Consider the following 16,089-nt stretch of genomic DNA (forward strand, 5'->3'; position numbering starts at 1 on the left):
AATACGACCCAATTGGGCCGTCTGTTGTTTAGTCTGCATCGAGCGCAGCCACGAACGTGCTGCGTCTTGTCTTACCTAAATAAATTGAAAATGACGTCGTGCGTGTATCGAAAATGTAATAATTATGACTCGAAAGTAAACAAAACACATGGAATCTCTTACCACATGTCTTGATTGCAATAAATACCTCGATTATTTACATTTTCAATTATTTTTTCGAACAATCTGGAAAAAATCGAATTTTCGTCATAGCTCAGGCGAAGAAAGAGACAGCGATACAATTTGACGTTTAAAAATAGAACTGTCTCTCTTATGTAAATGGTTTTTCGTATCTTTTATATCACTTATCTGTCAAATTTGTCAATGTTTGCGATTTTGAATTTGAAAATTGTTCGGTAGAGATTTAAGCCGGAAAATAGTATGGACGTAACATATCTGTATAAGTAGAATATCATTGTTTTCAGGATTATTCTTATGATTTACACTGCCATGAAGTACACAACAAGTAACTATTTTTAAATATAATAATATTTATTAAAAATAACAAACAAATTGAACAATATATTGGAAATACCGAAAGGCCATAAAAACGATTGACGACTTTTGACGACCTGTCAAATAAAAGTTGTTACAATTTTTATTAGACTGCCTCTCTCTTTTCATCTTGTTATAATTCCATAAAGGATTTTCTTCTCTCTCGCACTCTTTGTTGGTCTATGCATTATAAGTTTATGATACGTACACATATTTTTACACACAGATGAACATAGCTGGGCATTAACTCGTTAATCCGTTAATCGTTAATTAACGAAGTTAACATTTTGATTAACGGATTAACTTTTAAGTTAACTTTTAAAAACATTAACGGACTCGTTAACTTCCGTTAATATGCAGAGGTCCGTTAATCGTTAATCCAATGCCTACTATTTACCACACGACACCGCGGCGCGGCGCGAAAAAAGGTTCAGACAGTTAGTATGAAACGACAAGTGCCGGACGGGGTAAGACTCCCAGGGGTAAGACTAACTTACGTTAGTCTTTCCCGAAATCAGATGTAATTAACCATTCAGTTAAGGTTTTGTTTTCCTTTTTGGGTACATATTTTTTTTAAGGTTAAGATCACAAAAGTGGCGATGTGAATGTGAAAGTCTGTCTCACAGTAATAAATATACAGTTTTCATGCCCTTTTTCCACTTGATTTATATATTTCTTTACAGTTTTAATGAAAGTATGTCTGTCTCTCTGTCTGTTACTCTTTAACGCCAAAACCACTGAACCAATTTTGATGAAAAACTGCTAGTGTATATTTTGCTCCGATCAAATTATTTTTTTTTAATTGGCTGAAATAAAATTAGGATAGGTAAAATCCATATAAACACAACGGTTCAGCCGTTGTGTTTATGTTTGGACCAACGGATTTTTTTATACAGTGTGTAACGAAAATAAGTGATAATACTTTAGGGTGTGTACGTGTTCATTGTAGAGAGTTCATTGTGAAAGTAGCAGCTCTGAAAGACGAAATTTTTTTTTCACTTTTGTATGGGCAAGGGCCCGTGCGTCACGAGTTTCCCCATACAAAAGTGAAAAAAATGTTGGTCTTTCAGCGCTGCTACTTTCACAATGAACTCTCTACAAGGAACACGTACACACCTTAAAGTATTATCACTTATTTTTGTTACACCTGTATAAGTACAACAAGTTAATGGAATAACTGAAATTGCGAAAAGCATTTGTTTAGTTAGTAAAACCGAACAACTTTCCCAAACCCTCTTAAAAAAAAATTACTTCTCCATACAAATTGTCTAATCGAACTTTTAATTTTTTAAGGAGAAGTATTTTTTTGTTTTGAAAAAAGATTCTTTAGCAAAGTTGATCAGTTTACACATTACATATGTAAATGTTTAGTACATTACATATAAAACGGTTTTTTTTTTAGTTTCGGTTATTCCATTAACACGTTGTATAAAGATTTGTTCTAAAACAAAGCAAAACGAATTAACATCCAAAGGTCCATCCAAAGGAAAAAAAACCTCTGTTTTCGATAGTATGTTAGTCTTATTTTATAATAAAGATTTAAATAAAGAAATACTCCAAAACTAAACGTTATTCCAAGGTAATAGAATTAAAATTTTATTGAAAATATTTGAAGAAGTATTATTTTGTTTTGGAAAGTGCATAAAGTCTTTATCTTATACAAAATTTTGCTACTGTTAGTCTTTTTTCTGCTAGTCTTCCCCCATTTCCTGGGGGAAGACTAGCAGTTTTAACTACTTTTCATTAATAAATTAACATAAGAATTTGTCGTAAGTACGCCATTGTCAACTCAAAGATATGTCAAACAGTTTAGTCAGAAAATTCGATTTATGCTGTCCAACAGCAAACTATGTTTGACTTACCCCACCTCACCTTATATATAATATCTGATCTATAGTCTGGCATAAAAGTGAAGAAATTAAAAAGTGGCAACATTGTAGATCTCTTTTTTTTAATATTTAAAGATTGATTTGAAAGGGATGAAACTACGATCGATGTTGCCAATTTTTAATTTCGTCACTATTAGGGCCGCGCCATACCGGAATGGCAGCGGCGAGACGAGCACTTTCAGTGTCATACTCATATTAAACTTTATCTTCATTATTGTAAAAAGTGCTCGCCTCGCCGCTGCCATTCCGGTGTAGCGCGGCCCTTTTGCCAGACTATAATTTACTAGCTATTTGACCGAGCTTTGCTCGGTATTCGATAAAACACGAATAAAATGTCATTTTCTAAAAATGATTCCTAGCTAGATCAATTTATCGCCCCCGAAAGCCCGTATATATACTAAATTTCATGAAAATCGTTGGAGCCGCGATATAAGATTATACTTGATATTATAAAGTGTTTAAGTGTCCCAGTGTCCCACTACTAAAAATTCTAATGACTGGTAATTAACCCTAACATAATATAATTCTTCTTCTTTATGTTAAGGCGGCCTCAGTGAGTTGCCAATGTCAGAGTGCTTTTGGGTAGACTTTGCTCTATATTGCAGGTCTGGTGAAGAAACAAGGTACAGTATCTAATAATAATTTAAATTCTGTTGAATATACCTAAAACAAACACAAACATTTAATATTGTTAGTCATATTATTATCTAGTCAATGTATCCGATCATTTGGATCAACCACTGACGTGTAAAATGTCAAAATACGTCAATTAATCAATTGTCAAAAATGATTTCAAGTTGGATTGATTCTTACAGATAAATTTTATTTTAATAATTTTATTATATTATGGTGCCTTAGCAGTATTGGAAATTAATTGGTGAAAATGGAAAAAGATACTAGTGATTTCATATTGCCGCCAGCCCCAAGGGGCTTATGTTTTGACCGCAATGATTTTGTCAAGGTATTACTTACATTTTTATGATGATAAACTATTATTTCAAGTAATAGTAGTAGCATTATAGTAACACGGGGATATTTATTTTCTTCTCTTTCAGACTAACTTTTTGGTAGACAACTTTTTGGCAGACCACAATGAGGTAGCCTCATTAGAAACTATGAGAGATGACCTAGGTGTTTACTTAAAAGTTCTTAGATTAGCCATGATAGAGCTCATCAACAAAGATTATGCTAACTTTGTTAATTTGTGTGCAACTTTGATAGGCTTCGACAAAGCCATTTTAAAAATTCAAGCGCCTCTAAGCCAATTAAATGAAGAAGTATTGGTAAGAATTAACAATTCATATTTTAAGATTTTCAAGCAAATCAATTTACATTTAAAGTTTCATGAGTGCTCATGCATGGTATTGACTAATTTATATTTTAATTACAGAGTGTGAAACAGTCACTTGAAAATGCTATGAAGGAATTATCAATGTGGTTAAATCAAAGGCACACACTTATGAAAAATAAACAATTGTTGAGATATTATAGTCACACCAAAAAATGTCTTAACATATTAGACACCATACTTACAGATATTTCCAAGAAAAGAATCCAGGAGCAAATTGTTATTGTTGACAGAGCGGCCATGCAATACAATCAGCTTAAGTTTTCAGTTTCAAAATGTGAAAGTATCATTAAGCCAGAACAAAATAAAAAGTATAACGAAGTTGGTGGGAAACTGGTAAACATACTGAATGAACTAATGTTTAAATTCTGGAATGATAATAATGAAGACAATTTACTGAAGACATTAATAATTCTGACCTCATTAGACCGAGTTTCTGAAACTGAAATGCTAATAAGGAAACAAGCCATTGCACCTTTACTACAAGACATAATAAATGAACCAGCTCTACAAAAAAGTAAAGATGGTCTAGAGGGAATTTACAAAAAGATCATGTCAGTACTTGACCATGAACTAAAATTGCTTGTGATAGTAACACAACATTCCAAGCTTACGAATCTTTCAAAAAAATATAGATTTTTAGTCAATTGTTTTTGGTGTGAAGTAGAAAATCGCCTTGAGGTTAATATGGCCTCAATTTTTGCACCCGGAAATCCTCAGTTATTCTATAAGAGATACAAAGAGAGTATGCATTTTGTTAAAAAAATTGAAGAGCTCTGTGACAAGAATGAGTCTGTTTATTTGTTGCGGCAAACTGTAGAGTATAAAAACTTTTTGAGGAGATGGAATCTTCCTGTATACTTTCAGATCAGATTTCAAGAAATTGCTGGTATGCAATCAATATATAGGATTTAAGAATTAATATATATATATATTTTAAAAGTAATAGTCTAATTTATTTTTTATTATTTCAGGTGGCTTTGAGTCGTGTTTGAAAGGTGCACCAACAACTCAGAACAATTCTGACTTCATCCTGGCAGAAACACTTAAATGTTGGAACAGTTTGCAGGATTGTTGGTCTGATGGTATTTTTTTAGAGGCACTAGCACATAAGTTTTGGAAGTTATCCCTTCAATTATTGTCAAGATATGCAACATGGGTGACTAGCATATGCTCCCAAGTAAGTTAAAAATAATTGCTTTTTGACTACTAACTTAAAATTTGTATACTACTAAATAAAAAAGCAATAATAATGACTTCTTTTTTGCAGCGAAATAGTCAAGTAAGATTAGAATCTACATCTGTAAATAAAAATTTGCTGGAAACCTGTATAAACCTTTACATGGATATTGAAAAATTAATAAAAAGTTTGCCGAAGTTTTTGGATCATGTTCAGAATAAAATGTCAAATGACAGAAAGAAAATAATAATAAGGGAAAGTATCAAACCCACTGAAAATATGCTGCAGAGCACAAAAATTAAAATAAATCAATGTATTGTTGATGAGTTGTATGATCATTTCAACATGCAACTAAAACAAGTTAGTGACATACCTCGACTGTATAGAAAAACAAATAGAAGCATTCCTACCAAGCCTTGTACATATATTGATGTTATAGCTAAAGCTTTAGATGAATTTGATAGGGATACCTCAAAGAAATTAGACAGACCTTTTCTTACTGGTGTTTACCAGTCATTATTTGCAGAAATGACAAATTCGTAAGTACTAGCATTACAATAATATTAACATTATAATTTATAAATATTTAAAAAGAGTAGTTTCTCACATCTTTTCATTTCATTTTCAGCTACTATAAATATGTGGAAGATGTCTTGACCTCAGTTCAAAAAACTGAGGAATCCCTGAGAAGACTTAAACAAATTCGTGAAAGGTCATCACAGCAGTCCCAAGATGTTACAGGTGTAACTGATGGGGACAAAATTCGTCTGCAGCTTCATGTGGATGTTGTATCATATGCCAACAAAGCCCAGTCACTACACATCAACAAGGAGAATGTGGGAAAGTTAACAGATCTGTTAACATTGGTTACAGATGCTGTAAAAACTGTAGATATTAAATGATATATCCAGTTGTATATTTTAGTTTTTGTATATAATACGACATATTATGGTATGAAATAAAAAAGTTTTATAACATAAACATGTATTTGATCAGTTGAATAAAAATTGTATGATTTGAAAAAATAGAAACCATTCACTTATCATTTAAATAATTAACAAGATAAAATCTTACTAATACTATTTGTTTGGAACAAAGTATTTCAACAGAGTGTTCGATTTTGATTTGTTCATGTTTCTTGGACTACTTCTGGGCAACTCTGAATTGGAGGGATTTTTCCACATAGCTTTCAACTCATGCTGCATGTCTTCCGGAAGGGCATTGAACACTTCTTTATCAACATAACTGGGGCAGTCCCCACAGTTTCCACCTTCAGCGACATCTTTCATTGCCTCAGAATTATCTGACATATCTCTAGCTGGACTGGCTCGTGGGGTCAGTGACCTGTCTCGTGAGTTCAATCTTAGCTCAGAGACTTTCTCCAATTCCTTTGAATTCAAACGAAGCTCACCAACTTTTAGTTTACTCGGAGATGCAATTTCTTCTTTTGACAAACATCTTCGTTTTGCAATCCATGTTACCTTTTTAGGTTTTTTTGGTGAAGGCTCAACTTCTGCATCAGATAAGTCGGTGGTAGTGCTACTACTGGGAGACACTGCTGAATAATCCATTGATGTTGAGGTGTCACAGTCATTTTGAATGTTTAAAACTGATTGTACTGATATATCATTCATCAAATAATTAACAATGGAACTTCTACCGGTCATTCTCTCTTGAAATTTTGTAAATGCCAGTCCCACAAGAGTTAAATGGAATGGTTTAGAGAGATCAATTAATTTTGTGAATAATCTCATAATTGTACTCATTAGCTTCTGCTGTCCGGCTTCTGTGACAGTAAGGGCACCATTGTTAATTGTGAATATTGAGGGTGACACTTGACACTGCCGGGACTCCCTGTGGCTACTCAATCTCTTGACATCTTTCTTTCTAAGTGTAACCCTCAATGAAACTGGAATGCGTCCATCTTCTCTAACTAAAATAAGTAACCTCTGGAGCAATGCAGCAAATTTTTCTTCCACTTCACTCTTAACACTAACTGTTTTAAAGCTATCTTCTAAACCTATACTTTGAGGCCTGCCCGTTTGTTTCACTGGAGTATTATCTTCACCTAAACTTAAAGTCTTCAGTCTGACAGCCATGTCTGCGCTAAAGTGTTTTTTCAACAATTCCATAGATACCTGTTGCAGGTCACTGACTGTAATAATTTTTTGTGAAATGAGAGCTTCTGTGGTTTTCAAACCAATACTCGGTATAGAACGGACACTTTGTAAATTAGACATAAAATTAACACCATCTTCGGGGAAGATTGTAGTTTGGTCATTAGGCTTGTGAAGAGGACATACAAGTTTGGCCAATAGTTTGTTGTGAGCGATCCCCGCACAAGTTGTAAAACCTAATTCATCATATATTTTGTATCTCATTTCATTGGCAATTTGGGATGCTAATTTTAATCTTGTATGGCAACCACAAGTGCACTCTACACTCGGTTCATTGTAAATATGACCTGATATTGTGATGCTGTTGCTTGTGTTTTTTAATCTTTCTTTGACTAAATTTGTGACATCAATATAATTCTCATCTAATCCTAGTTTCTCAACGGGGCATTTCCAACTCTGTAGAACCATAAAAATTTTACTGGACGCTGTTCTATACTCACGTAAATCCTCACCATTAACTAGTTTTAAATTCGGACACGCTTTCAAAGCATCACAAACAAGCATACACTTCTGAATGCCGAACTTTCGCGCTTCGTAATTACTGGTCACAACTATATTTTTCTGTTGAATTCCCAAGGGTTGAGACCGCAATTCTGGATTTCGTATCATTTCTACTTGAGCATAAAAGCAGTCAACATCAATGTGAATTATACTCTTTATGTGTTCATTTTGACTTCCCATGTAACTAGAGCTGCTTGATTCCATGTTTCTGTAAGTTATTCACATAGTTTTGTTAAATTTACTTCATTACAAGACACAAGTAAGTTTCTTCTAGTGAAATCATTGAACAATTTTAATTCAGTAAAAACCTTACCTGTCGGTCATAATCTGAATTCTTATAAAATATAATAAATTATGCAATAAATAAATTCCAGAATATTAATAAAATTGACTGTTTTTCTCACATTTATGTTAAAAATATTGATATTTTAGATTAGAGAATCACGACACATCAACAGAAACAGTGTTACCTTATACAAAATAAATGTTTTTTTTTTAACTATTTTTAAAAGCTAAATACAAACTATAATATTGCCCTATTTTTATCAAATAAAGATGAAGACCCCCGCAGACAGCCGCGATATCATCGGTCAATTTTTTCACTAGTGATATTGCGATAATGCATCCCGATTCCTTTCACACAGCTGCGATTTTATCGTCCGATACGATACGGTACGGCTAGATGCTGAAAACGCGAATGAATACCTGTTATGGAGGCACTTCACATGGCTATTTGTATTTGCGTATTTGATGTATTCGCCAAACATTCACCATGTGTACAGTCTGCCAAGAAAGTGAAGAAATTAAAAAGTGGCAACATCGTAGTGTCATCCCTTTCAAATCTATCTAAGAAAAAAGGGACGACAATACGATGTTGCCACTTTTTAATTTCTTCACTTCCTTGACAGACTGTAGACGGTGTGTTTGACAAATATTGGCCTTATTTGCCTATTTGACAAAATATATGACCAATACCAAATACACGTATCCGTACCTTTGTCGGTTTTTGACGCATATCAAAGGAGTCAAATAGGCAAGTAATGAAAATCAAGTAAAAGTTTGGTATTTGACGTCCATGTATGGAAGGCCGTATTTGCCTTTATTTGCTTGTTTGTGTATACGTCAATAATTTTGCCAAATACAACAAATAGCCAATAGCAAATACAAATAGCCATGTGAAGTGCCTCCATTATATTTTTAGACCGTGATTGATATTTTAAATATATAGTTTTGAAATTTTTACACTGGCAATGAAAATCTAATGTCATAACTCGTCGGATGTCAGTCAGATGTGTCAGTTGTCACTTGTCAAAATTTTAGAAAAGTGGGTGTTCATGGTGTACTTTTATACAAATAAACATTTGATGAAGAAATTCATATTTATTCGTGGTAATGACGTTCTAAAAAGATAACAAAATGGAAGGGCTACCTTCCGGCGATATTCAAGCCAAGTACCAGAAGCTAGCAGCGGAATATTCCAAGGTAAATCATAATTTACAGCCGTGTGCACTGTACTGGGTTAAATAAGTGATAAATCTATAATTTCCGCTTACAGTTGAAAGTTCATGTGAAGGTGCTCAAGAAAGGGGTCTTAGACGAGCAGGCAAAATCCAATGAATTGCGGGAATTGCTTAAAGATAAGGAAAAAACATTGCGTAAAGGTGAACTTGAAATAGATTCTTTAACATTTAGAAATCAACAATTGACGCGCCGTGTATCCGTACTACAAGAAGAGCTGGAAAACATTCAAGTAAGTCAGAAATTAATATAATATAAGTAATTAATGTATATAATTAAGTAATTAAAAAAATATATGTAGCTTATTTTAAGTCGTATGTTGTGTTTGTCATGATTTGATGCTTCGTATGTTAGATTTAAGTGTAACTTATTAAACACTAGTGGAAACTTTTAATTGGCAATATAACTGTGTAACGTGTATGTCACTGTTGTTTAAAAATGCTGTGAGTTTTCATAAGAAAATAAAATAAATAAATAAAATAAGAATTAACTACAGTATACCAGCTGGCTCGACTGGAGAAATACCACGGGCTCACAGAAAGCCCGGCGTGAAACACTGCTTGCATTGTGTTTCGCCGACTGCGTGAGTTTACCGGAGGCCCAATCTCCTACCCTTTTCCCTTCCCTACTCTCTCCTATTTCCTGCCCTACCCTCCCCTATTCCCTTCCCTACCCTCCCCTATTCCCTTCCCTACCCTCCCCTATTACCCTATTCCCTCTTAAAAGGCCGGCAACACACCTGCAGCTCTTCTGATGCTGCGAGTGTCCATGGGTGAGGGAAGTTACTTTCCATCAGGTGACCTGTTTGCTTGTTTGCCCCCTTATTTAATTTAAAAAAAAGTATTGTGCTACCAAATGTGTTACTGTGGTTATAACTAAACATCTTAGATGTCTTCAAATTTAATATATAAAATTATGGTTTCTTAGGAAAACCTTGCTCAGCATTATAGTTGGGAAGGGGAAGAGGGGATTTCGGGATAAGCTCGAGCGTGTCATATTAAGGTTGTATAGGCTTCCGACATGTGTCTAGTTATCATGGTATAGAAATCAGATTTCTCACAACGTGGTGGGTTAATTTTTTTTTAAATATTGAAATGTCATCGGATCTGTCAGATTAAGATAGGGAATGTTTAGTATACCCCATAGAAGCTTCCATATAAAGCAGCCTGTAGGGACATTTTAAAATATAAAAAAATAAAGCTATCTAAGCTATCTAAGCTTCGCAGATACTTTATTTTGCACTAAACTAAATGATTTAGTTCTTGTTGTCTAAAATATATTTATAATTAGCCTAAATAAGCAATTTTCTGGATCAATTTTCTTTTTCAAAATTTTAAAATGGCTGCAGTTTCTGAACCCACCGCTAAAATAAAAAACGCTCTTATTTTTTTTTATCAGTTTTACCTAATGTAAAAAACCTACTAGGTCCATGACGCTCGAGTGACTACAAAATTAGCACCTTCCCCTCCCCTAGTATTAGGAAGCCTGGGGCTAAAAAAATCACATTGATATATTATGCAAATTAATATGATCTTGTTTCAGGCCAAACTTACAAAAAAATTAAAAGGCAAGGCTGAGGAAAAACAACTTCCAACAAACAGCTCTTCAACATTTGATTCTGGGTTACTTCAAGAAGAATTACAGAAGAAAATTATTGAAAATGCCCAATTTGCTTCACAGGTAACTAAACTAAAGAGTTAATGAAACAAAATTCAATTCCTTTTTTATAACAATTTGCGTGTAATAAATTTATAACTACAAAAATATGATATAGCTTTCAGACAAAACCTTTGAAATATCCCAACTCCAAGCTACTATTGATGATTACCATAGACAAATATGTGAAAGTGATAACAAATATAAATGTGAAATCGCCAAGTTAAAAAATAAAAATCAAGAGTTGCAGTTTGCATTAGAAGAAGCACAAAAGGATAGAACGGGAAACATATCTAGAACACACTTATGTAGTCAGGCTGCCAGTTGTAATGGAGATTTCCTGTCAGAAGTTGGAAGCTTGGTAATATTATTTACTATTAACCCATCAATCCCCAAGCAGCAGCCGACTGCCACATAACAATTGAAAATCTATTGTGTCTGTTATACCCACAATAGAGGTGTTAAATATTGCCCACCCCTCCGAAACCTGTAACTAATTTACTGAGTGCAGTTAGTATTTTGCATTACTAACTGCACACTCAGTAACGAATATTTACTCACTTATATTTTGTAATTCAATGAAAAATTTGACATATAATGTATGGGGCTTATTTAAAACTTCATAAAGTATTTGATGTTCAGCAGTTCTCCGAGTGCAGCAGTAAAAGATTCCTGGAGTCTATTATAAAAGCTCCAGACATTTCAGAGACTACTTTATGAAATGATAAACCACAAAGTTCTAAAGACTCGATTCACAATTTCTGATGTTTCATTGAACATCAGAGAAATCATTCTATTCCATTATTCTATGAACATTTCACATAAATCAATGCTTTCTCACTGAACTGTAATATTAGGTTGTTTTAGCTTTATTGTTTTGTATCATTTCAGATGGGCAGTGAGGATGCCTTAAGTTCTGTAGATGATTTACATGTTAATGATCAACTCATCAATAAAGTACATACATTAGAACAGGTATTTTATTTTATATTTCACAGAATTCATATCAGTTCATCTCAAAAATATAGGTGATGAAGATACCAGTCATTTTTATATTATATTTTTTTTATAGGAAAATCAAAAACTTCGGATGGAGTATGAAATGTTACAATTGGAAAACGAAAGTTTGAAATTAGAAATAGCCAAACATGTGTCCGCATCACAAAAACGTAGAGGAGAGATGCACGACTCTGGGGATTTCAATAGTTTTAATGAAACATCAGCAGGTTACATTTTAACAATATTTTACAAGAGAACTAAAATCTAGAATAAGTATTCTTTTGTTTTGATATAACACATATTATATATATTTTTTTTAAATACTTAAAAAAATTGGAACAAAATGTTTCAGATGGAGATAATAGAGTCACAGGGCTTTTAGGGAGTTTGGAAGTTCCGTTCCTGATAAACCACGAACTTCAAGCGCGGGAAGAACGCATGCAGACATACTTTACAAACAAGATCAGAGATCTCAACCAACAAAAAGACGAATTGAGGAGCAAGACTGAACATTATGTTAAAGAGGTATGTTTGATTCTCTTTCTTGTTATGTTGGAATATGTAGCGGATGAAATTACATTATATTTTCTATTATTCTAGTGTGAGATGCTTCGACTCAGGTTTGATGAAATGGAGCTGGAGAAAGAGACTGACAACAGAACAATACAGGATAAACACAACACTATCAGTAGGCTTGTAAGTCTCCATTTTTAAATTTATCCATCACTTTCAATTGCTTATTTCTAGAGATGTTCCGATCATGACTTTGGCCGACTAGCCGACTAGCCGATTAGTCGGCTGCAAAGAAGCCGACTAATCGGCCGACTAGTCGGCCAAGCCGATCATGGTTTCGGAAGTTTCCGTAACGCTTTTTTACTGCTGTTTCGCGTCGTACACGCCGCCTGAAAACGTGTCGAATCGTGTTTAAAGTATGTTTACTTCGCGTACGTTACTTTATTTTGTTTATCTACGATACAGTTGATGGTTTTCATTAAATATTTCATGTACATGAAATCTCTATTTATTAATACACATACTCAATTTGTTGTTAAAATTATATTTACAAAAATATTTTTTTACTAGTAATTTCAGAAACAGTTCATTTAATTTTAAAATGTGTTACACTGATTGAGTGTGATCTGTACACATTATAAATAATAATCAAGGTTTTTCTTTAATATAATTTCAATAATAGCAAAAAAGTAAAAAGCCGATTAGTCGGCGCTAAGATAATTTCTTCAATGCAAATACAAGCACAAAATAGTTATAGAAGCGACATTCACAAATATGATTAATTATAAACAATTAAAATTAAACAATTAGGTATAATAATTTATTGATGAACATCATTACAATTTTATTTTCTAATCAATAATAAAAGTAATGCATCCGCATATGATTTGCATATAGCTGATACAAGCCAAACAAAATAATTTAAAAGTACAAGCGCGTATATTTGATTTGTGATACTTTTGTAGTCGGCGACTAGTCGGCGAATAGTCGGCGCTTTTTGCCGACTACAAAAGTGGCCAGATAGTCCGGCTTTACCGACAAGTCGGCACATCTAGTTATTTCTAATTTTTTGGCGAAATTGAGTTTTCTCAAAATCTTAAATAAATAAAGTTATCTTAACTAAAATATTTTGCCAAAACGTCCTGGCAACCACTTTTAATTTAAAAAAAAATTGTAGGAGGAGGAACTGCAGTCGACGTCACGGAACTACGAGCAGCAGCTGTCGGTGCTGTCGGAGCACGTGGCCGGCCTGCACGAGCAGATCGCCGCGCAGCACGACGCCATGCAACATCACGGCCACAGGAGGAAATAGCACCACCAGGTTACGTCATTAAACTTTTTTTCTGGAAAGCTCAAGCCATTACGGTTGGCCGTGTCGCGTAATATTTTTTTTCTACATTCGGCTCAAGCCACAATAGCACACGCCACTGAGTATGACACAAATTCGGATTTCGGATGGGATCATGTTGCGATCTGAATGAGTTGTAAGACATTATAATCATGTTTTAATATTACTCCTAATTATTGTTGTATGGTTTGAGCTTTAAGTTTCACGCCCAAAATCATTGGCGATACAATCAGGGATTATTTAATATTTATTAATTTCTTATTTTTACGAAATTTAAAATTGCCTTTTTAAATAAAATAACAGCGTTATGGAGATAACCATCAAGGTCTTTGGAGATAATACATTCCGTCTCATGTTTCGCTATGACTCTACCCTCCATGACGTATTCTTTATAATATAATTATGGCTGTATTCATTGCTATGTCAACACATAATTATTTACTTTGTAAATGTGAGTGTTTTTGTCAATATGTACATAGATAATGTAAAATGTTCTATATTGTCCAGTAATTCGTAAATTTTAATGGTTAAACATTATAAATGGACACATTTTTACAAAATAGTTTTAATGAAAAATATAAAGATAATAGATGTAAGCCTGTTTTATTAGAGGACATTCGCCAGATCTGACAATTTCATACAAAATTTTGTTTCTATTGAATGTTTCGTCTACATTTCAGAAATTAAGTAAAAAATGGCTAAGGTCTTTAATTAATAGGTAAAGGATTTGAAAACTGTCTGATTGTATTAAAAATCTTAGTTCAGCAAACTGTAGTATTTTTTGTAGGTAATTTCAAAGTATATATACACTGTTATAAATATTAAATGTTTTTGCTCGATGAAATATGATTAGAACGCATGGGTGTACCCAGGTAGGGGCAGGGGGGAGGACCGTCTTCTCGAAACAGATATGCTGTCCCTAGCTAAAATCCTGGGTAGGCCCATCTCAGAATGTATACTTTGCGGTGCTTTATGTTTTAGTTTAGACATATTTTTATTAAGAAGCATTCCTCAGCACTAAGTAAGGCCTAATTTTATACTGAACTACCTTTGTGTATTATTTTATTGGCTAGTGATTATCACATAGTTCTTAAATTTAATCAAATATACGCGCTTGTACTTTTAAATTACTTTGTTTGGCTTGTATCAGCTATGTACACATCAATAAATTTCCTTGGACATTAACAATAATATTGCTTTACTTTTATTATTGATTAGAAAATAAAATTGTAATGATGTTCATCAATAAATTATTATACCTAATTGTTTAATTTTAATTGTTTATAATTAATCATATTTGTGAATGTCGCTTCTACAACTATTTTGTGCTTGTATTTGCATTGAAGAAATTATGTGCTTAGTTACCGTCACCAATTTTAAGGGTAAAATGTAATCTCTTTACTCATTTTATGTAATTTGAGTCTTGAGAAATATGTTCTAAAACTGAGTTATATTGACCCGTCAAGCAAACACCAATAGTAATTGTAAAACAAGAAAAAAGTGTGTAAAAGTTGAAAAAATATTGATGAAATTAGAAAGTATTCTCCCTCACTAATAAAAATATATTATTACCTTTAAGCAACTGTTTAAGATGTCTGCGTCTGTCATCTGACGTTTTCAATATTTCATACAAAGACAAACAGACATAATAGGTATTCGCTTTGTTAATATTTTTATTAGTAAGGAGGATACTTTATAATTTAAATATTGCCCTAGAGCAGGTAACTTAAAGCAGATATAGATAGTGTCTGAAACTTAGACATCTTCAATTTATGTATTTTTTTTTATATTTCAGGATTTAAGGCTGCTTTACATTACCAGCTTCTGCGTCATAATCTGTACAGAATAATATTTATGATTATAATCAATCTGGAAGCAGAATTATTGTAAGATCTCCAAGAAGTTGAGATTCTATTGTGTATAACTTTTACATGTTGAATCATAAATTAACTCTATATTAATATACATTGTTTATTTATAAATATTAATGAAAATAAATTAATTTGAAGTCAATTATTGTATATGTATTATTTTAATTTTTAACTCTTGATAGATTTTTCTCGAGGAACCCAAGGTTTAGAGCGTAACAACTCTTAGTCATCTTGTAGACAAGAGCTATAATAATAAACTTAGGGTGGTCACTCATTTACCGTTTCGATCCGTTGCAAATGAGCTGGTGACAACTGGTTTCTTAGTAAGCAAATAAAAGACCCCATCTAAAGACCCCTTCTGTTAGAAAGTGCAAATATATCAAATGTGCTCGATTGATTTTTCCTTAGATCAAATGTATTCTAAAATTGAAATTAAAAATATGAAATTTATTTATGGATGTGTATTGTGTATTCACCTTGTGGACTGTTATCTTATCTGGCTATTTCTATTTATTTGCGTTCACATTGCGCCAAACATTCGTGTCTCTTTTAAAA

The 16,089-nt window shown here is 33.1% G+C and overlaps 3 protein-coding genes across 4 annotated transcripts; 2 read left to right on the plus strand and 1 right to left on the minus strand.

The window, feature by feature from the left end:
• The first annotated feature begins 3,209 nt into the window (after positions 1–3,209).
• Positions 3,210–5,867, plus strand: LOC121726510 (conserved oligomeric Golgi complex subunit 2). Its single transcript, XM_042113897.1, has 6 exons — positions 3,210–3,384; positions 3,479–3,706; positions 3,814–4,660; positions 4,746–4,951; positions 5,042–5,490; positions 5,580–5,867. The coding sequence occupies exons 1-6, from the start codon at positions 3,307–3,309 to the stop codon at positions 5,851–5,853; spliced, it is 2,082 nt and encodes a 693-aa protein (XP_041969831.1). The 5' UTR covers positions 3,210–3,306; the 3' UTR covers positions 5,854–5,867.
• Positions 5,868–5,918: 51 nt separating this feature from the next.
• Positions 5,919–8,091, minus strand: LOC121726511 (DNA polymerase iota). The gene is made up of 2 exons (XM_042113898.1): positions 7,943–8,091; positions 5,919–7,837 (listed from the first exon to the last, which is right to left on the minus strand). The coding sequence occupies exons 1-2, from the start codon at positions 7,951–7,953 to the stop codon at positions 6,031–6,033; spliced, it is 1,818 nt and encodes a 605-aa protein (XP_041969832.1). The 5' UTR covers positions 7,954–8,091; the 3' UTR covers positions 5,919–6,030.
• An 859-nt stretch (positions 8,092–8,950) lies between these two features.
• On the plus strand, positions 8,951–15,655 carry LOC121726515 (protein phosphatase 1 regulatory subunit 21). Of its 2 annotated transcripts, XM_042113905.1 has the most exons (10): positions 8,951–9,111; positions 9,185–9,379; positions 10,690–10,827; positions 10,922–11,164; positions 11,695–11,778; positions 11,876–12,029; positions 12,155–12,327; positions 12,403–12,498; positions 13,493–13,636; positions 15,459–15,655. In XM_042113905.1, exons 1-9 carry the CDS (start codon positions 9,046–9,048, stop codon positions 13,625–13,627), a joined length of 1,284 nt encoding a protein of 427 aa, XP_041969839.1. In that variant the 5' UTR covers positions 8,951–9,045; the 3' UTR covers positions 13,628–13,636; positions 15,459–15,655. The 2 variants fall into 2 exon arrangements, with proteins under 2 accessions (XP_041969839.1, XP_041969838.1); XM_042113904.1 differs by lacking the exon at positions 15,459–15,655 and having other exon boundaries at positions 13,493–14,832.
• The last annotated feature ends 434 nt before the right edge of the window (positions 15,656–16,089 follow it).

The sequence above is a fragment of the Aricia agestis genome, chromosome 4 (assembly GCF_905147365.1).
Source record: "Aricia agestis chromosome 4, ilAriAges1.1, whole genome shotgun sequence".
Taxonomy (NCBI): domain Eukaryota; kingdom Metazoa; phylum Arthropoda; class Insecta; order Lepidoptera; family Lycaenidae; genus Aricia; species Aricia agestis.